We start from the raw sequence: 20,246 nt of genomic DNA, 5'->3' as shown, positions 1-20,246 counted from the left end.
CTGAAATGTCTGTCAAACGAAGATAAATTCTACAGTTGCAGTAGAAGCACGGAGTTTGGGTTGGGTTTATTTCCCCATTCGATATGTTCTTATTTTGAGTTATAGCCCTGCAGAGTAAGAGCCCCGGTCCTAACTTCTGAAAATTCTCTTCAAACTTACTCAAAATCACTTGATACATGCACCTTCCTACTTAATGAAAGATTCCCTGACTAGGATTTATAGGTTTATCCCTTTTCTTCAGTAAAGTCATGTCCACAAATATTCTAGTGGGGTTCCATCAATGGTATGCAAGGCAGAAAGGCAAAGTTAGAGCTTAATATATAGTTGAAGTGAAAGAGTTATATACAAGAGTTGTTGCTGAAGGCGCTGCAATATGTAACACCAATCTCTTATTACGGAACATTTTGCTTTTCAGTCCTGAATCTGTTTATCTGTTTAGTATAGAAAGGTACACAGGACCATATGACTACAGACATGTTTGCTCTACAATTAACAGATGTGTATGCTTTGCTTACAACAAACAACTCAGTTTTCAACAAAAAGAAAAAATAAGGGGGGGGATGGGGAGGGGCTTTTCTTGAGCTGTAGACAGAAAGAAATTCTTCCCAGAAAGCTTCAATCTGGACAAAGACCCACAACAGCCTCTGTGAACATTGTTATGCTAATGAGAAAAAACTATTTTGCAAAAGGATCCCAGAACACTAAGTGAGATATTCCAAAAGCATCTTGGAAAGATGGAACAGGATAATGACATCCATATCAACTGCCCTTTCTTGATTAATGCTCCCTTCCCCTTACAAAGAAAAAGCACATAATTCTCCATTATTGTCACCTCCGGATAGCAACCAGCTTGACCTCAATTATTTCAAAGATGCAAACAATGAACAGTAAAACTGGAATGACTCTGTTATATAATAGTTATTAAGGCTTAGACACACACATCCTATCAAAGAAGCTTCAAAGGAGCAAGTTAATTTTCACTTGGCATGTAATTTGCAGACAGAGGCACAAAAAGTGACAGAACAAACAGAACTACACCTCTGACAATCAGAACAGCAGCTAACCACCAGGACAAGTTTTCCTTGCAGTCTTCGCCCCTTTTTCCACAATATTATTTATTTCCTTTCAGAAATAAAAATAAAAACAAAAAGCACAAGCATCCCTACTTCCATCTGTTATTTTGTTCTATTTTCCCAAACCAGAAATTCATATAATCTGTTACAGGAACAACTAAAAAGCCAGTTGCCACATATCCTATTGTCTCAGCTGACAAAGCATAATTTCCTTTGGGGTTTTGTTTTGGTTCTTTTGCTCGGTCTTCTTTCAGTGCACTCCACAGAGTGGTCCCTTCTGAGGAAACCCTTAAAAAACAGAGGAACAAATGTTGTTAGACTGGACCAATTCTGAAAGCAGAGCATAAGATAACCAGTAAGAAACAGAACGACTTTGTTGCTTCCTGCCTTAACTACTCTTCCCAATCCACTGTTATCAGCGATGATGACACTGTTCCACTGGCAACCACAAGCAGGGGCTATGAGCTTACCAGGGACTGTGGCACCAGATGTACACGCCAAAGAGCAGCTAGCACTTAATTGTCATCACCTGCCACTTACTTTCAAAACTGACTGCTTAATCTGTCCAAATATTCCTATGTTCCAAGCTTCACCAGCACGACACATTCAATCTATGGTTTATATTTTTAAGTTCTGTAATCTGGTCACTTGATATACATCCATATAAGACAATATCACTGCATTTTTTGAAAACATGATTAATTACTCGATTATCTAGAGACTTCTTACTCTTTAGCCTCCTGTCCAGTAACTTATTAATTAATTATATATTCAAGCTAATTTGCTGTTAATTGTACATTTACAGTAATCAGACTGTATTTAGCAGGTCTGCATACTACTACTTTTTTTAGGGCTGTTGGATATTGGAGTGAGGAAGGAAAGGAGACAGAGGAGTATTTTTTGGTTACTGATCTGGAAGCTGTAAACATTGCTTCCAGCACTGGAGGAGCAAAAGTAATCCTCTTAACCCTCTTCCCTGACAAACTCTCAGACTACTGCAACTTGGGCACATATTACATTCCTCCTCCTTTCTTCCAGTGTTTTAAAACAGGCACAAGCTCAGCAAGAAAACGAGTTGATTAGCCACCTGTTTTCTCTTTTCAGAAAAAAAAAAAAACAAACACCAAATCAGGATATTCTCAACAGATTTCATCTTTAAGTACTACATGAAAAACTGTAACAGTTGACGTTCTCTGGGACTCTATTTGAGTGCAAATACCTTATTTGGATGCAAATAATCCCAAGTTTCCAGGAAACTCTGCTTCCATCCACATGCAAAGACAGATCTCAGGGGAATAAAAGTGAGGTCTCAAGAGTGATTCACAGCCTTTGCAACATATATGCAACTTCGAAGAGAAGATTCAGCAATTCTGGCGGAATCCCCAAGAATGCTACCATAAATCTCAGTACAACAGCCCACTTACTTGGGTGTATCAGGTGTTTTCCTTTGCTTTCTCAGGCAAACTTACTACCATACTTTGCTAAGATCACACTTTCAGACTTAAGATTAAGTACATGCTTTCTGTATACAGTCTGTCTTACTCCTCACCTGGGAAACAAGATAGTGAAAGATGGAAAGAGGAAATATTTTTCATCCTAATCAATATCCTGAGATATTTACCTTCTGTTGGCTCCCTACTGAGCTATTAAAAAAAAAATAGCCAGTTCTCACTCTCTTCTTCCTCCTTAAGATCAAGGGAGGACAACAGCTCTCCCTTCTAAACCAACATATGCTTCAGGTTCTTTTCCTCACATAAGAGGAAGATTTAGAAATAAACCAAAGTACTAGAACACTGGAGTAAAATGAATTCCTCTGATAGCGTCAGCTACTGTAAGAGTGTTTCAAGGAGACACTAAGAAAGACTTTAGGTGAGAAGTCAAAGCTTTTTACTAAGATCTGGCTTCTGTAATAAACACTCAAGTAAAAAAAACATGACTCAGACAGACAGAATCAATAAGCACTAGTTTTCTCCACAAATCAGGGAGAGTGGGCTATGTTTTTTTTTTTTCCTCTCCCCAAAACACTAAGTATTAATCTTAGCAAAGTCCATCTTGCCACTGGAGGGAGCTGTCTCAGCATCAGGATCTATTTTATGGCGATAAGGACTGGTTTTCTTCACAGCCTGTTGTATTAAAGCTCCCTTTGGATAATCTATACATCTAGAGGTAATGCTTCCGTTCACTGCCAGCATAAGGCTGGAACAAAAAACTACAACTAGTACATAGTAAGTACTCAGTTCTCCCTGCTATCTTAAGAGCTCCTTCCTTGAATATTTTTTGTCTACCTGTTAGTTTAACCATATCATATTAACAGTCACCTACTGAGACTTAACATTTGCTACTAAAGATAACTCAAGAGTAGCAGGATGCAAGGATATCAAGGCAAAAAGCACAGAGAAAAGTAAAAGAAGGTAGCTGCTGCAAAGGTTGGTGGTGTTTTGTTGAGGATTTATTTCACCTGAATTGCTTCCAGTGATCAAGAACCAAAAATTGAGAAGCCAAAGGAAGAAGCCTGCAATTTCATGTAAATCTTGGACAGCAACTGGCTGCCATCCAGCCAAGCAGAAAGTGCATTGTTATATTTTAAACCACGGAATGTAGCACTGAGAACACAGTTTCTGAAAAGCTTCTGATGGAAAATTAGGTTGTTTAATTTCACTATACGGATTGACTCAAAATCCGTGAGGAAAGTCATTTCTTTTAATGATTAAGTGTTACTCACAACTATGTGTTATCCTATGAGCTCTTCTGAACAGCAGTTTCTCCTACATTAAATAAGGATTAGTTAATGTTTACAGCACAAAACTGTAAAGCATATTTTGATTACTGGCAAGTAAGGCAAATTTGTGACTATTAAATATTCAAAAGGACACCCGAAGGGCTAGTCACTAAGTCAACATCAGCAATCACAGAAACATTTTGTTAGCTCGTCACTGTATAGCATACTATTCACAGAAGCTATTTTTGGTAACTTATGCTGCATTGCTCTAGAAGATAAATTATACATCTCAGAGATGGATTTTTAAGCGTCGTGATTCCCTCAGTACACATCACTAACGAACAATTTTAGATTTTAAAAGAAAATGAACATTCCATTTCACCTCAGAATGTACAAAAATGCCTATGGTGATACAGAGTAGCCCAATACACCATACAGGTAATTCTTATGAAGATTTCCACTGTGTCTATAAGGGGTTTAAGATGGCAAGGGCCCAGAAGCTGTCCCATGTCAGTTAATAGCCAGCTCTCCCAAAAGGGACTCCCTGCAGACACCCAAGTCAGTGCAGAAAGAGGGTAGGAGGTGCTCTATGCACAGAGCAGAACTTTGCTGCAGCCCAGGAGGCCCACATAGGAGCAGGCTGTCCCCCTGCAGCCCATGGGCACCACACAGAGCAGATCTCCACATTCAGCCATGGAGGAGCCCACGGTGCAAAGGTGGATGAGGCCTGAAGGAGGCACAGCCCACAAAAAGCCCCTTCCTTTCACCCCCAGCCCAGTTTGCTACTTAGGCTGTAGTAAGTGCAAAATAAAGTTCTAATTCTGTCACGTCTAACATCACCTTCATAATCTGGAAAACCACCATGCCAGAGGACAACAAGATTTGCTTATAATTACTAAGAAGTACTCTTTGAACAACTCTTAGGTGAAAAAATTTACAGCAGAACAATCATGAGTTTTCAAAGTAGGTATTACTTCCCCATCTGGCAATCTGTTCAGATCATGTTTTCTGAAAAGCAAGTCAACTGTCACTGTCAAGGCTATCTAAACCTGCTATTCCTGAAGCCTATACAGGAAGCCCTGGATAAAGCATATCCCTATGGTTTATGACAAGTCACACAGAGACAAAGCACAGTAAATCCATCCTTGGCCTTATCCCACTGTCCCAAAGCCGACTGTGAACTGGTTTAAGTTGATACCATCAACTTAACAGCACTGAAGTGATTCAGCGTGCACTGCCATGGTTTTGAGACAGTCTGTGACACCATAATGCAGTTGAATTGTACTTATACTGCAACTTCTAAACAAATTCACATGCTTTGCATTCACCAGCCTAGACCTACCAAAAAACAAAAACTGGATAAGTTGGAATCTCTGGGAGGAAAAACTGCAAGCAGTCAGCCCAGAAGATAGCAGACATTATCAGAACACACTAAGCAGTACTCAAAAGAATTTAAGATGATGTTTTCTGAACAAACACAGGAACCATTTTTCCATCATATTATATATCATTTACAAGTATATATCTAATGGCTGTAACACAAAGTTATGAAGTAGTGTATTCAAATTTAGCCAGATACAGCTCTTTTTATAGCCCACTGGACAAAATGTTACTATCCATCTGGGATATTAATCACATTTTAAAACTACTGTCAAAAACTGAAGGCCTGTAAGCAGGAAGTGGGCAAGCAGCTTCTTAAAACTTTAAGTGTAACATACAGAAGTTCCAAAGGCACTGAAAACCTCAAAGACAAGCTTAAGTGAAGGAAATCATATGAACATGTCTCAAATGTCATTGGTCACATCTTTGTTAAAGATGAGAGCTACAGTGTTTACCATCTTCCACTTGTAAAATCTAAACATGTCCTGCGTTTATTTGTGCAGCAGGCACAACTTGGGTGTAACACAAGAATTTGAAGATTGTAAGTCCTTCCAAAACGTATATAATAATATAAATTGAAAACTACACAAAATATATGAGACATTTCTACAGTTACTTTCTCCTGGAGGTCATTAACGTAAGTACTTTCTGTAATTAACATTTGAAAATTGGCCAGCCACCTAACACTACATAGTCATCACCGAGAACACTCAAAAACATCTTCTACTTAATTTAATAAAAATTGCATTCAAGTAGGTTAACAAAACAGCCCATGTATCTTGGAAGCAGTTATTGCTGTTATAAACGCGGCTGTAGAAATTAAGCGAACCTGGTCTCATTTAGGACTTGCTGTGAACATCACTGCTGCACCACACAGCCAGAAATGTGCACTGAAAGGAAGGGTGCTAAACAACCAGGCGTGACGTGCTATCCTCCCATCTCAGAAGAAGATTTACACAACTATGCTTAGTTCAATGCTTCAGTTCCAAACTGTCAACTCTGAAACAACTGCAGTATTAGTGCAAGAGAACAGCCTGGTTGGTTTTCAAAATGTAGGTAAGCATATGATAGGGTACACCCTATTTCACAAAGAACAGGTGAATTCTGTTTTATATTCAACATTAATTGAGAATTTTGAAGGCATGAAAAACATGAAGACTGACTTCCCCTCAAATTTCATTTCTTAAGCTCCTTTGCAAGCTTTCCGTTTAGTTAAAATTTAATGAAACGCTCTTAAAAACTAAAAAACAGTAATCTTAGCTTCTCCAAAACTGCTTTAGAAAATGAATGCTGCTGCAGCCTCCAAATGTAGCTATCATAAATGTATTATCCCTAATTTATAAAATTGCCATTTAAGTGATTGAAAATGATCATCTTTCCACATACTCAATTACTACTAAACTACAGGCTGAGAAAAATTTAATAAAAAGGAGCCATGTTTGCATCATTAATATTTTTAATATTTGGAACAAAAACAACAACAAAATCAAAGAAATAACAAATGACATTCACTCTTGACATTACTCACATGGGCAAATGGTGTAATTTAGTAGAACATTCGCTCTGTGATTCCCATAGCAACCCTAATTCTCTCTGCTTGTGTATTTGGAGTCCAAGATGACACTGCATTTGATTTCATATTCAAGCAAAAGTACAGAACAAAGTGTAGTTTAGAAAGGTGCAACTTGTATGCATTGAACTGCAAAGGCAAGGTTAAGATTTGCATAATAAAAATATTCAACTCTTGCCTATGCAACTTAATAGTTACTGTTTTATAGTACTGTAATTTTTATAAGCACATGCACATTTACTACTTAGCCTGATACCCACAGATATTTAAGCATCCCATTTATTCCCTAAGGAGACGTATTTTTATTAAGCTTTGCAACACTAACTCGTGGCAGAACAAACAGCCTTAGGACATGACACATCCTCAGACAAATCAAACAATCTCCAAAGAAACTGCCCTGGAAGACATCAAATAATTGTATCTGTTCCTATGTGGTCTAACTTAACTTTTTGTCTACAACAGTATGGAAAGCAATTAATCACACCAACACTGTTGGACAGCTAAGAAGAAAGTTCAGCATGCTTACGCTTCTCATAAGCTTCTCTATATGAGACACACAGATTTCTAGAGGAAGCAAGTAACTCACCATCCAGTTGTGTGGCTCCTGCAGGAAACAGGGAAACAGGGAAACAGAAAGGAGGGGAAACAGAAAAAAAGAAAGAGGCCTATTTGGTTGGCAAAGTTTCAATTATTTTATCAGGGAAAGAACATTAACACAGACCTGTAAACCTTTTGCAAACTTGTCTTATCATTGTAATCATACCAAAGACCAAATAAAAAGCAAGGATTCTCTGCACTTCTATGTTCTAAGTTTCCTCTCTTCACATAAAAAACGCACCATAACAGAAACAGACTTAAGGGCATTTTTGTGAATGCCTCTGGCCACATCTCTTTATTCATAATTCTAAGAAAGAGCAAATCTAACAGTCCTGATTGCCTGATACAGGGAACAAGAATATTCATCCCAAAAAAAGCAGGCAATATGAACCCAAGTCTGTTGCATGTAATCCTGAAAAGATTTGAGAAGGAAATAAGTAGAACATGTCACTGAAATCCAGTATTTCCAGAATAAGGAATCAAATATATTCTTCTTTTTCCAAAAGATGTACCAAAACACAGAAGGTAAAGTTCAGGCACCTCCTTGTAATAACTTCCCATATTTATCTTAGCTTAATTTTCTCTCCTTGAAAAATATTCATTTCTTTGAACTTTCAAACATTATCATATGTTCTGTATCTATTTCTTTTTCTTTTTATTGTTGCTCTCTAAGCTTTCCTCAGAGGATTTGATGCTCTACCTGACCTGTGACTCACAACAAATATAGTAAAGCTTTATCTATAATTACAAAATAAAGTCCCATCATATTTACCTTTAAGCAATGACATCACACTGCAATATTCTATACCTAAATGAGTCAGCATTCAGCAGGCCTTGTCTGAAGAGATAGTATCTTGACATTTTTTTCTATTTAACATAAGCTAATATTAATTTCCTTCCCAAATACAGTTCTTCAGGTTTGTTGATTCTGTCCCTTTCCAAATTATTATGAACAGTACAGATTAGATCTCTCATTTTCGATTCCTTTCAGTCTTGATAAGTTTTATTCAATGAATCTACTACAGCTCCCACTGTTTATTTTATTAATTGAAGTAATGAATCTCTTGATTCAGCCTATAAGAACAAATACATTTAGTAAGGTAGAAAGAACTTGAAGAGATGACTGGTAGACAAGGACAGGATATTCTAATGCAAAACAAACAGACGTGTGTTTTCTGTAATATGAAGTTAATATCAGTGACAATCAGTGACTCCAGGGCAGGGAATGAGCACTGTCAACACAATACAGAATACAAGGGAAGTTCTCACTTTTAATGCTAGCAGGGATAAAAAGCATTCTTCTTCAGAATGTGTAATACAATTCCTCACTGTTAGAACATACTAAGACAATTTATTCAAATTCTTCTTTTAAAAGTCCTAAATTAATAAAACATTCCAGGGAACAGAATTTAAAAGTAGATTCTTCAGACTATAACTTAAAGGATGAAGGCAGATATTTTAATCTAATGTGATAAAAGAATGCTTTAAAGTTAGGCTGCCAACAGTTTCTTAGGTAGAAAAGGTGGGAAGGGGATTTACAAAGGCGCTATTAGAGAACAGCAGGAAGTTCAAACGAAACAAAAATAACAAGGGGTGAAAGATGAAAGTGAGCTCTGTGAATATCTGCCACATTAAGCTTTATCTCTGTACTATTTTTGCTGTCTAGAAGACAGACTTAAGTCAGTATAGGAGTTTTAGTTTTTAAACTGCGATAGACACACACTGAAATAAACTCTTCTTTTTTTAAATTTGTTTCCTAAGAACATAACATTCTTCCATCACAGACCAACAACATCAAAATGTCAGCAAAGTTAAGACCACAGTCACATAGAAACAAACTACTGATGGGGAGCAGCTACTCCTTCTTTCACATTCATTCACCAGTATCATTCTTTTCTAGTTACACTTAGATCTTTTATGGTCAAAAAGGTTTTGCTGCATGCAGCTTAAGAGATGTTCCTCCAGCACTGAAGCACCACTGCAAAGTCCAGTTGCTACTTCACCTTTTAATGTACATGCACACAGAATAAAAAGCCCGTACACATCAGACTTCAAGCTGAACCAGAACTAAAGAGAGCCTTTTACTCAGCAAAGGGATCAAAACAAAACAGTCATACAGAGTAGGAAACAAAGAGAAGTATTGACTTGTCAGACTTGACTGTTTATCCCAAAGCAAAATAAGAAGTCATATCAGATTCTCTTACCTCTCTAACTTCATGGAGTTGTCCAGAACGCTGGCTCTTAGCTCTTCGAGCAGCTGCAGGTGATTTGTGATGTGTGATGGTCACAACAGTTGGCCCACTTTGATTCATATGTTTTTGGCCACTAGGAGAATTAACTGTCCCAGGTGGCAGCAGAGATGAGCTTCTACTTCGGGAGGATGTAATGCTCTAAAACAAGCGATAGAGTGTTGATATTAGCAATCTTTACACAAATAAATGATTTGCAGTTCAGGCTATAGATCCGCATTGTTCTACTTTCCTCACAGTCTTGGACGTGGAAATCTAACTGCTCAGGTTTTACTTATTCCTTTTGAAGCACCTGCATCGCTCAGCACAGATCTTCTCAGAAATACTGCAGCCAATGCCTTTCTAGAATTGCCTGAACTTGGCCTCCTCAAAAATCTCCACAAAATCCTAAGTGAGGATACAGTTATATTGTTATGCTCCTGTAACCATGCTTTTTAGGAAAGACTGGGAAGTATTCTGAAGACTGAATAATAACATTCATCAACACAAACATTTTTAATGAAGACGCTGACCCATAATTCAAACTATTTAGCATGAATAGCAAGGAAGAAAGGAAATCTCATAATAATGCTTTTACCTGATAAACTTCTGAAACAGTATAGTGCTGAAATTTCACCATGAAGAGCTGCAATTTTGGCAAAGCCAATCCACAATCCATTCAATTAAACCTAACCTTCTATCCAAAGTGTGGCTTAAACTGTTAACAGGTTTTGGTGTGAGACTAGGACAAGCAGTAAGTACAAAAAAAAGTCTAGAAACAAGTCTCCAACAGTGTTTGCAGCATGAGGACTCCTTACATACAACCTATAAAATTCATCTAAACATTCAAGAACATTCTTTGTTCTTATCTCATCATTTACCAGTGTTGCTCCCTCTGTTTGTTTTCTGTAGCCAAGCTCAGATGTGCACTAGAACACTTTGATATATCATATATGGTTACAATATAAAAAAGCTTTTTTTCTTCTATTTAAACTGCCGGTTGCATCTGTAAGGTTAAAATTGAAACAGAGTAACTTCTACCTCATAAAACTGAAGCCAGTTCAGAGAGTGACATTTACTAGCACTTTAAGAAAGTGAGGTAAATACACAGTGCAATGGGTGAAAAGAACATTTAATCTCTCATACCAGCTCTGCACAAGAAATGACGGCAGCCTTCAATACTTCTGAGTTACTGTGAATGTGGGAGACTATTCCTAGAGTGTTGGCAAGTGCACATAAGTATTATTTGAGTACAGTCTTTCCCTCTATACGTTAACAAGTTACTCATGAGCATTACAAATCCGTAGTTTAATAACTAAATAAGAGTTAATAACTAAAAGACAAAATCCAGGGTGGACGAGTGCCAGCTAGCACTGGAATCAAAGTCACGCATTATATTACCACTACAGTGACTGTAGATGATGAGGTAGATTATCTGGCACTGACAAGATGAGTTAACTATGTCGTGTGTTCTCCCTGCCACCCACTCTCAAAATAGACATCTAACTTCTTTGAGGCATTGGAAGTTTTAAAAAGTGAGATATCACAGTCTTGGTACATGAAGAGCAGCTATGCAGACATATTGAGTGCTCACAGGAGAAAAATAAAAGAATAAGAAAAAAGCGTTATCCCAAAGGCTTAGATGTACACTTCCTTTACTACCATGGCTATTCAGATTGTAACAGCAGGCACCCATACATTCAGGCATTTGTAGAACTAACTATTCTGGCTGATAATTTACAATCACATCAGAACCGGATTTGACTGCAAGGTAAAAGACATCTATAGAGCACAAGGATGGAATTTATCATAAAGGAACGGAATTTTGACACCTTTTTAATACACCTTTCATCTGAAATAGCATTGTTTAGAAACAAGTACAACTCAAAATAACAGAGAAAGAGGTATTTAGGAAAATGTGTTGAGTAAAGCTGGATGTGACTGAATTTTCTTGTTAAATAGAAGTCTCACAGAAAAGGGTTATCCCTACCATGACAGCAGAATATATTTACTCATTTTTCTTTTTTAAACTGGCTAGCATGAGAATAGTTCCAAATGAAATTTTGAGTGCTGAGGAAGAACATGATAATTTCATTTTTCAGCATAAGATAAACGTATCCTTCAGTTTAATAAAAATTATTTTTAGAATTAAATCTTCTGAGAATCACTGAAGTTCTAGCATCATGCTATCACAATATGAAAATAATCCATGACTGCTACCTTCACATAGCCAAACTGATCACAAAAGTAAGATAAGCAGCAGCAATTTAAAACAGTGAGTCCAGCCATTAGTTTAACTTGAAGGAAAGCAACACTCTATGAGAAGTTCAATTTTATTATGTTTTTATTTTCTTTTGGGGAAAAATAAGTTATAGATCTGCAAACAACAAAAGAAATATAAAATAAATATGGAAAATTCTGTTTAAACACAGAATCAGGAAGGAATGAGAAAGATCAAGCTTTCAGAAAAAACAGCAGTCAAAATAATCCCAGTGAAACAGAAGGGAGAACTGGCAAAACACAACACATCTACAGTTTCAGTAGCAAGTGGTACAAGAAAGGCTGTACCAACAGAGTAACAACAGGTCACCCCAAATCTCTATGCATACAATATGACAACCTGATAAGGGCTAACTATAATCACACTGCCAGGTTTGCCTGGTGTTCAGCTGAATGCCTTGCCCTACAACAGTGCTACAAGATCTTTGCAGAGATCATCTCTGCTTATGGGTGTGTTTTATTAACCTGTCCTTTCCCTCTCAGAACATCAATTCTATGCCTTTCCAATCAATATGCTATAAAACTCCATCAGCCCACCACACAAACCCTCTCGCATCTAATCTTGGAATTATCCATTAGAGGATGTCCATAATATACAGAACCTAACTGAACTCTACACTAGGACCCAGAAAGTTCACCCCAGGCTCACCCCAAAGACAGACATAAAATTTCAACTTGCAAGTAACCTTTCTTCTATTCCATAACTTAATTCATGAAATCAGTGCAAAACCTAAGCAATGATCAAAATGACACAGAACTGCAAGGAACTGATACTAGTAAGCGCAAAGCACTTAAAGATGCAAAATGCAGATGAATGTTTGCAGTAGGCAGTTTCTACAATCACACAAGAACACCTTTTGAAATGGAACTGCACTCCTAAGCAGTGGGAAGCAGTAGACCTGCCCCAGTCATCTGTACCAGCAGCAGGGAACTGTGCCTACTCAGCCCAAGGACATGGGGCTGGTAACCAACTCCTGCCAGATTCTTCCCACAAATTCCAAGAGAGACCTTTCCAGGAATCACACACTCAGCCCTTCATGTACTTTCAAATTTTACAACACATTGTCAACACTTACATCCCAGCCAAGTACTTGACTCTTCTTTTGCAGAACTTCTGCAAATTAAAAACTGGAGATGAAAGGCATCTCTTTTGCATTTAGACACAGCTGTTCAAAAACCAACTTTTTTGTTCCTGTTAAAAATGTTAAAATCATGATTTTAACAGCCCAAAGCAATCTAATTACACATCATACTGCAACACTCGTTTTCCTAAATTCACTCTCACAGGAAATCAAAGCAATGACAGTAACTGACAGATCTTTGCTCCTAATCTCCTACTCTCTCCTCTAGTATCATAGATTTTCTCTTTGGTTCTATTGCTTTCTGGCTTGCAAGTAGATAGATAATAAAAAAGAAAAATAAAGACAAACAGAGGAAATTAAGACATAAGCTCTTTGACAATTAGTAATGTATGGCGCTAGTAATAAGCCAGGAAACTCAGAAGCTGAAGCATCTGAAAGGGATTACAAATACCCTTTCCTGAGGCTACGCTTTACCATGGCTCCAACACTTTGCCTGCTAATAAAATGAACCCAATAAAAGAAAAATATAGAAGACAATAAAAGGTTATTTGTACTCACATTCATCCTTGTTTTATGACCTAAAACTCTCTAAAGTATGCCCCGCTAATATAGTCCTGGGGTAAGCTCCTTATTTTGACTGTCCATCTCCAAGAGAAAAAAGCAATACACTGACTGCTTCCATTTGGATATGAAAAATCCCAACAATTAAATAATGTAACCTTAGAACAGAAAGTTCCAGCTATACTAATGCTTCAACCACGCTAATGTTTCATGACTCACTTTCCCCAGAGATTACACTTTCTCCTCACAGAGAAGGGTTTTCCAGCGTTTACAAGAAGCAAACAGTTTTGTTTATTTTCAAAAGCAAATGCAATGTTCCAGAGATCAATAAACTAATTTTTGAAGTGAATTGTCGTATCTGTTTATGGATGATAATCATCATCTGCTTCAGAGGCACTGTGCCACAGATGTTTTCTACAGAATAATAAATACTGAAATGACATTCCTCTACTCCTCTGTATACATATACAGCACAGCACAAATCCCCGTGTACAGCTTTAAAGCAATGAGAACTCACGCAGTCAAAAAGTAATTACAACTGAGACACCACCATTCGGTATTTTAATTCCCATCTATTTCTTTCGACAATGTATCCTAAGTAAGTAAATATCGAAGAAGAATATGCACAGATCTGGTTAAACTACATTCTGATCATTCAGAAATATTAAAATGCAAATGACAAACTACATAAAATCCAAATTCTAGCACTGAAAAGGGATGAGCTTATGGGCTCCTTTGCATGATTGTGTACAGCAATAACTCGTCTGACAGATTATTACCATGCTTTATCATCTTTAGGTAAGGCAATACATTCGTCTGCTTTTAAGCAAAAGACTCATGTTTATTTGCTCATTAAAATATTTTATTTGTCAATAATCATTTCAGCATGTTTATATTCAGCCCTGAATTTTTTTTTTCCCAAGACTTCTTTCAAAGATTTAGAAACCAGGGATGTAAGCAACTCTATCTTCATGCAAGTTCCAAAGGGAAGTGAAAAGTACATATCTACGGCCAAGCAGTGCTTCCTTCTCAGCCTCACTACAATGACTATTTCCAAAGCATGTTTTAATTAGAAGTGTGATGCTTTATTTCAGTTCTCCAGATAAAGAAAGAGAGATGTGGAAAAGCATACAAGAGAGGAGGGAAGAGTAAACTAGCTGAAAAGAAAAAGAGTTTTGATGTTAAGAATCAAAGATAGAAACCTTCACTAGCCTGGCTTTATGGAAAGTTATCTTGAGCATGTTAAAAACACGCACTGTGTATTCCATTTGGAAAGCAAAAGTCAAGTCTGTTGTATTCATTACTAAAGGCAAAAAGAAACCTGAGAAAACTGAAGAAGAGCCTGCAAAGATCTGACAGTCATTTTTCCATCTGTAGAGAAAGTAGTACACATCATTTTCAGCAGCTCACTGCTCAGCTCTGAGCTGAGCACTAGAACAATGAGTCTAGCCCTTTGTTTTTCCATAAACCTAAGCTGAGAGTTTCCAGCTTACCACTCTTCAAGGCGCAAGCTGCTTCACAAATTTTTGTTCCTTGCCACGCTCCTGATACACACTGAGAAATACAAGAGTTGTTGGACTGGCATATATAACTGATAACGTATGCTGAAATTGAGTTGCATAAAGAGCTCTCTGTGTATTTGTAGTGGTTTTACAGCCACCATCATCAAACTTTCAAGAAAAGGAGAAAAGAAATTGAGAAATAAACAAGCTTTGGATAATTCATGGATATAAAATTCTTGGAATTTACCAGAAAAAAATCATGCATGGGCCTACTTTTTGAATTTACTTTCTCTCTGAACTCCAATTTGACTTTAATTAAGACATGGACAATCCAATTGATTTAGAATAGTCTTTAAAAAAAAAAAAAAGGAAGCAATCCTATCTAGACACAGATGACTTCTTCTAACGAGTGTGATCTGGCACTCTCTGGAGGCTAAGCACTCTGTAATTAAGCAAAATGAAACTTGTATGGGAATATGGAGAACACTGGAATTATCCTACAGCATGGGTATTATTTGCCAGGACATTATCCTTTTATTGCTTTTTTTGTCATTAGGATGTAAAATTTAATTAAAACACAGCAACAGACTTAGCTTATATTATGCCTACTTCTCAGTTATGCAGCTCACCTTTGGACTACATTCAGTAAGTACGCAAGCAACATTTTCATACAACATTTTTCTGCTGTAATAAGAACACAACATTTATATGAGAAAGGGATATAATCAGATTCGGATTTAACTATGTGGTTGCTTACACCTGCAGGACTTCTGAGAAATTTCAGTACAGGAACACAAGGGGTTCAAGGAGATTACCAAAATTACTATAAAATTATTATAAGATATCATTATTAGAGAACATGATGGTACAATACGGTACACATAAACAAAATATATTGAGAATAGCACCGGGCCACAGTCACACAAGAACAATATTTAAATGCTTGTCATAAGGAGTAAAAGAGATTAATGAAAAACTAAGTTACTAATTTTCCTCAGAAAAGGCTTTTACTCAACCAGAATGACTTCCCAACAAATCACCATCAGTCAAAGAAAGAAGATAAAAACGTTTCTATTTTACTTCAGACACTGTAGTGAATGCCATTCCCTTAAAAAAATATCATCCAGCTGTTCAGCTAACATACGATAAATACGTTTTGGCAGGGTATGGCACAGCCCTTTCCAATCGAAGTTAAATGCATTTATTTATTTATATAGCAAGCAATTGGCAGCAGGAAAGCAATCTTTTCATTCTTGTAAATATATTAACAAAACTGTTTAAAAGACCAAATGCAGGAACAGAAATTGCTGGTTGTTTTTAAGTGTCTTCAGTACATACACTAAAAGCACACGAAATAAATACAATAACAACTTGTTCCTCAAATTGTTTTTATCTATTTTGTAATCTCTCCCACCTTTAAGGTGCAAAGGAATTGAAACAGATTCAAACTACTTCTGCTGAGAGGCAGGGAACACTCTCAACTCATCATTCTGCTCTTTTTAAAGTACCTGTTCAAAACATTTGTCTGTTTGCAGAGAAAAATTCAGACATCACTTCTGAAGAGCAGGAATTCATATTAATCTTCATATGACAACATCTCCCAGATTTGTGAAAGAAGTCGTAAAATTGACCACTGCTAACATATACATGAAGCTTCTTAATAAGAGCCATTAAACTGGAAATACTAATCAGCATATCACACCATTAATGAATGGTCAATTTTTCAATAACCATCTATTGACAGCATCCAAAATGCACTTCATGAATTTTCCACAAATTGGACAATGTTTATTTAAAAAGAAAGAAGCCCAACTGACTTAAAGAATGCTGTTCCAGATAGCAAGGAATTAAAGTTTGCTGCTTTCATTCAGAAATACCTGAACACAAATACAAATTACAGCAGCCAGTCTATCATCCAGGTATTTCTGTTCCACCCCTACGCCACTTAAAACAGTCATTACTTCTCCTCTTAATTATTTACCTTCGAATTACCTTCCTTGTGGTGTTTGGCACAGGATCGAAGCTGATTGATCCAATATTGTTTCTCCTTTGCATCAGCAGCTAAAACAGAAGCAAGAGAATGCAAGGGATCACACATGCACTATTTTTTGGGATACAGAAGATGAAGGGAGAAGGAAACAAGAACAGGGAAGGAAGAAAGAGAGAGGGGGGTTATTCACTCATTAAGACTGTACATTCTAATTTACTCTAGTTTAAGTATGTGCAATTTCTGAAGTACTATACATCTCAATCTCAACTTAAGATGCTGTAGCCAGTTGGAATCAATAAGCTTATGACACTTCTTCATGGTTATCTCTACCAGTCGTTATTTGTCTCATGTTGATTTGAGACACTCCTTACCAGTCTCAGACACTATTAAAAGCAAAAGGACCTCAAGATGGCTTTCAACTTTTCCTTTAATCATCACTGTCCATGAAGAACAAAGGCCGTACCACAGCATTCAAGTATGTGAAAACTATATCCAAGCCTGTCAATCAGACAAGCTACAAATTCTGCAGACACTTCAGCTCTTCTTCAGTGTAGTTCAACTGAACATCTCTTTACAACTTTATTTTGCTGATATGCCTCTAAATGATACAATGTCCCCTGACTATCTTTGAAAAACAGGTTTAAAAATTGAGAATTATGCTTTCTATATTAGACAGCTCCTGTAAAACGCTAGTAAAATACACTTAGGAGAGATTTGTGCTTATCTTTTTTAAAAAACAAACTACTAAGATGGTAATTAGGAATACCAGTGCAGAATTGGATACATTCAGTAAATATTCTTTCCTACTTCCTTGACTATTAAATATCTCAGTGGTTATTGACTTGTTATAGAATCTATTAATTTTATTTATGTCCTTAAATCTCACTACGCTAAAAGCAGTATGCTTTAAGTATCCAAAAATCTCAAGTGAAAAAGCATGACAAACCGAACATGCGCATTCATGATTTCTAACTGCAAATTCCAAAACATTTTAGCAGAATTTCTCCTTGCTTGATATTGTGTTTCAGTTCCAAACTTAAAATGATAACATGTGCCTTCCTTTACATTTCCGTACATGCACTCCACATTACTATTCCATCATGTTTTACAGCATAGTATGCAAGAATACAGCTATGCAACCACTACTACCTTCTGACAGTACAGGAAGTAAGAGATAGGAGATGCAGAAGCAAGAAAGGAAGAACAACGCAGCCAGTAGTTTAAACAGCACTGTACCTACCTCTGAGCTTAAATATCTCTCCGTTGGCTGAGTAGACCACCAGCATGTGTGGTACTTCATCACTGGGTGATATTATAGCTCCAGCTAAAGACAAGGCTCCTCGAGGCTTCTGGGTTTTACTTTGTTCATTCACAAAATACTGCAGAATTCCCGTCTCAAAGTCCAGCACAAAGTACCTGTTCAAAGAAATAAAATGATTCTGTGAAAGGGTTTTTCAAGCAGTTACTGAGAGAAACACAGACCTATCTTTAAAAAAAAAGTCATAAACAAACAAGGTTAAGCCACTTTCGATAAATCAGCCAATTTTATAAGGTAATATTATTTTGACTAGTAATTGTTTTGGAGGCTTGGGGTGTTTTTTCTTAAGGACATTTTATTCTTCTGCACAGGTTTCTTTAAGACTAACAGTGAGGTTCACACAACTCACAAGAGCAAGTAAAGAAAGATTTAACTGAAGAGATGCACTGAAGATATTAGACAGTTTCTCTTTTGTTGGTTGCTTTTTTTCCCTTACATTTATAACCTTGATATATATGCTAATTCCTTGCAAATGGCCTTCAGAAAAGGAGGAGCTCTTTTTACAGAAGAACGAGCACAATTAAAATGATGATATTTTCACTTCTGTGATCGCATTTCACACAGAACTGTTATGGTTTTAGTTCTGAAAGTTGAACAAAGAAAACTGAACATTCAGTTCCCATTAAGTGCTGGTGAGGAAGTACAAGTGGCTATCTACAATACAGCTAAGACACGGGAGCAAAAAAAAATCAACAAGCGAGCAGAAGGTACAGAACCCTATGAAGAGAGGTTGAGAAAGCTGGGGCTGTTTAGTCTGGGGAAAAGGAGGCTGAGGGGAGACCTTATCTCTCTCTTCCAGTATCTGAAGGATGCTTACAGTGAGAGCAGGGCAAGTCTCTTCTCACTGGTGACAAGTGACAGGACAGTGGGAAAAGGTAAGTTTAGGCTAGACGTTAGGAAACACTTCTTTACAGAAAGGGTAGTTAAGCATTGGAATAGGCTCCCCAGGGAGGTGGTTGAGTCACCGTCCCCGGATGTGTTTAAGGGCCATTTGGATGTGGTTTATGATTTAGCAGATATGATTTAGCAGAGGGTTGTTAGAGGTAGGGTACTATGGTTAGGCTGCGGTTGGACTTGATGATCTTTGAGGTCTTTTCCAACCCAGATAATTCTATGATTCTATGACTGACCCTATGTTTGATGATCATCTGATTTCCAAATTAGTTATTCATAGAATGTTTTTTTCAGGATTCTGAGGAAAGGCCTGGGAGGTTGAAACAGAGAAAACAAATGTTTCATGTAATAAAAAATAAACAAATACACTTAGAAACAAATGAGTACAAACATCAGAGTCCTTACTCATTTCTAGACTCATTAAGCCAAACATCTATTGTTTGTATGGTATTAAAAATCATGCTCTAATATAGCTGTTTGGGAAAGGGAAGGAGCAATAGCCTTCTGCTAAAGAGTAAGCAACCAGCATTATTCTACTTCGGTCTTCACTCACTCATCTTTGGTTGGCCCCAGCCATCCTACAATAAATTAACTGCTAGGACCATAAGACCATAGAAATGAAATTAATTGTGCTGTTCAAGTGAGACAGAAACATTATTTTAAATATAGCCATCTCGCACAACAGCACATATCTTAAATTGCCTTTTCCTATAGGAATCATACAAGTAATTAAGTAAATCAACAATTTAACTCTTTGCCAAGAAGGGACCGAAAACCTCTTAGCTCACATGAAGGACTGTCTGCTGTGATTCCCAACAGTCCAGAGTGAATATGATGTACATATAACCTACCTGCTTACTTCCACAAAAAAATAAAGTTAAAAAAAAAAAACTTTGAAGCAGCCCAAACAAATTGACAAATAACACTAACGCAGGCATTTGGTACACATATTTGCTACTGTTCCTGTGGGTAGGATAAGCATACTTAATACAAACGTCTGTTCAGTATTTCAGAAACTCTGACTGATCAGACTTGTTGTTTTGCATACCCCA

The 20,246-nt window shown here is 37.0% G+C and overlaps 1 protein-coding gene across 2 annotated transcripts in view; it reads right to left on the bottom strand.

Annotated features, from left to right (window-relative positions):
* Positions 1 to 20,246, bottom strand: part of OSBPL10 (oxysterol binding protein like 10) — a 91,618-nt gene that overhangs the window by 46,354 nt on the left and 25,018 nt on the right. For both annotated transcript variants that reach the window (XR_014942945.1, XM_015853901.3), the window contains exons 2-4: positions 18,223 to 18,398; positions 16,974 to 17,053; positions 9,544 to 9,729 (exon numbers count right to left, since the gene is read on the bottom strand). Coding sequence is in view for 1 of the 2 variants with exons in the window: in XM_015853901.3 (XP_015709387.2) it covers positions 9,544 to 9,729; positions 16,974 to 17,053; positions 18,223 to 18,398 (442 nt within the window). In the remaining variant the exon portion in view is untranslated. The remainder of the gene's footprint in view (positions 1 to 9,543; positions 9,730 to 16,973; positions 17,054 to 18,222; positions 18,399 to 20,246) is intronic.

Source organism: Coturnix japonica, chromosome 2 (genome assembly GCF_054131305.1).
Source record: "Coturnix japonica strain WE chromosome 2, WE-NBRP24, whole genome shotgun sequence".
NCBI lineage: Eukaryota > Metazoa > Chordata > Aves > Galliformes > Phasianidae > Coturnix > Coturnix japonica.
Note: the sequence above shows the minus strand (reverse complement) of the source record. Positions and strands in the feature narration are given on the sequence as shown.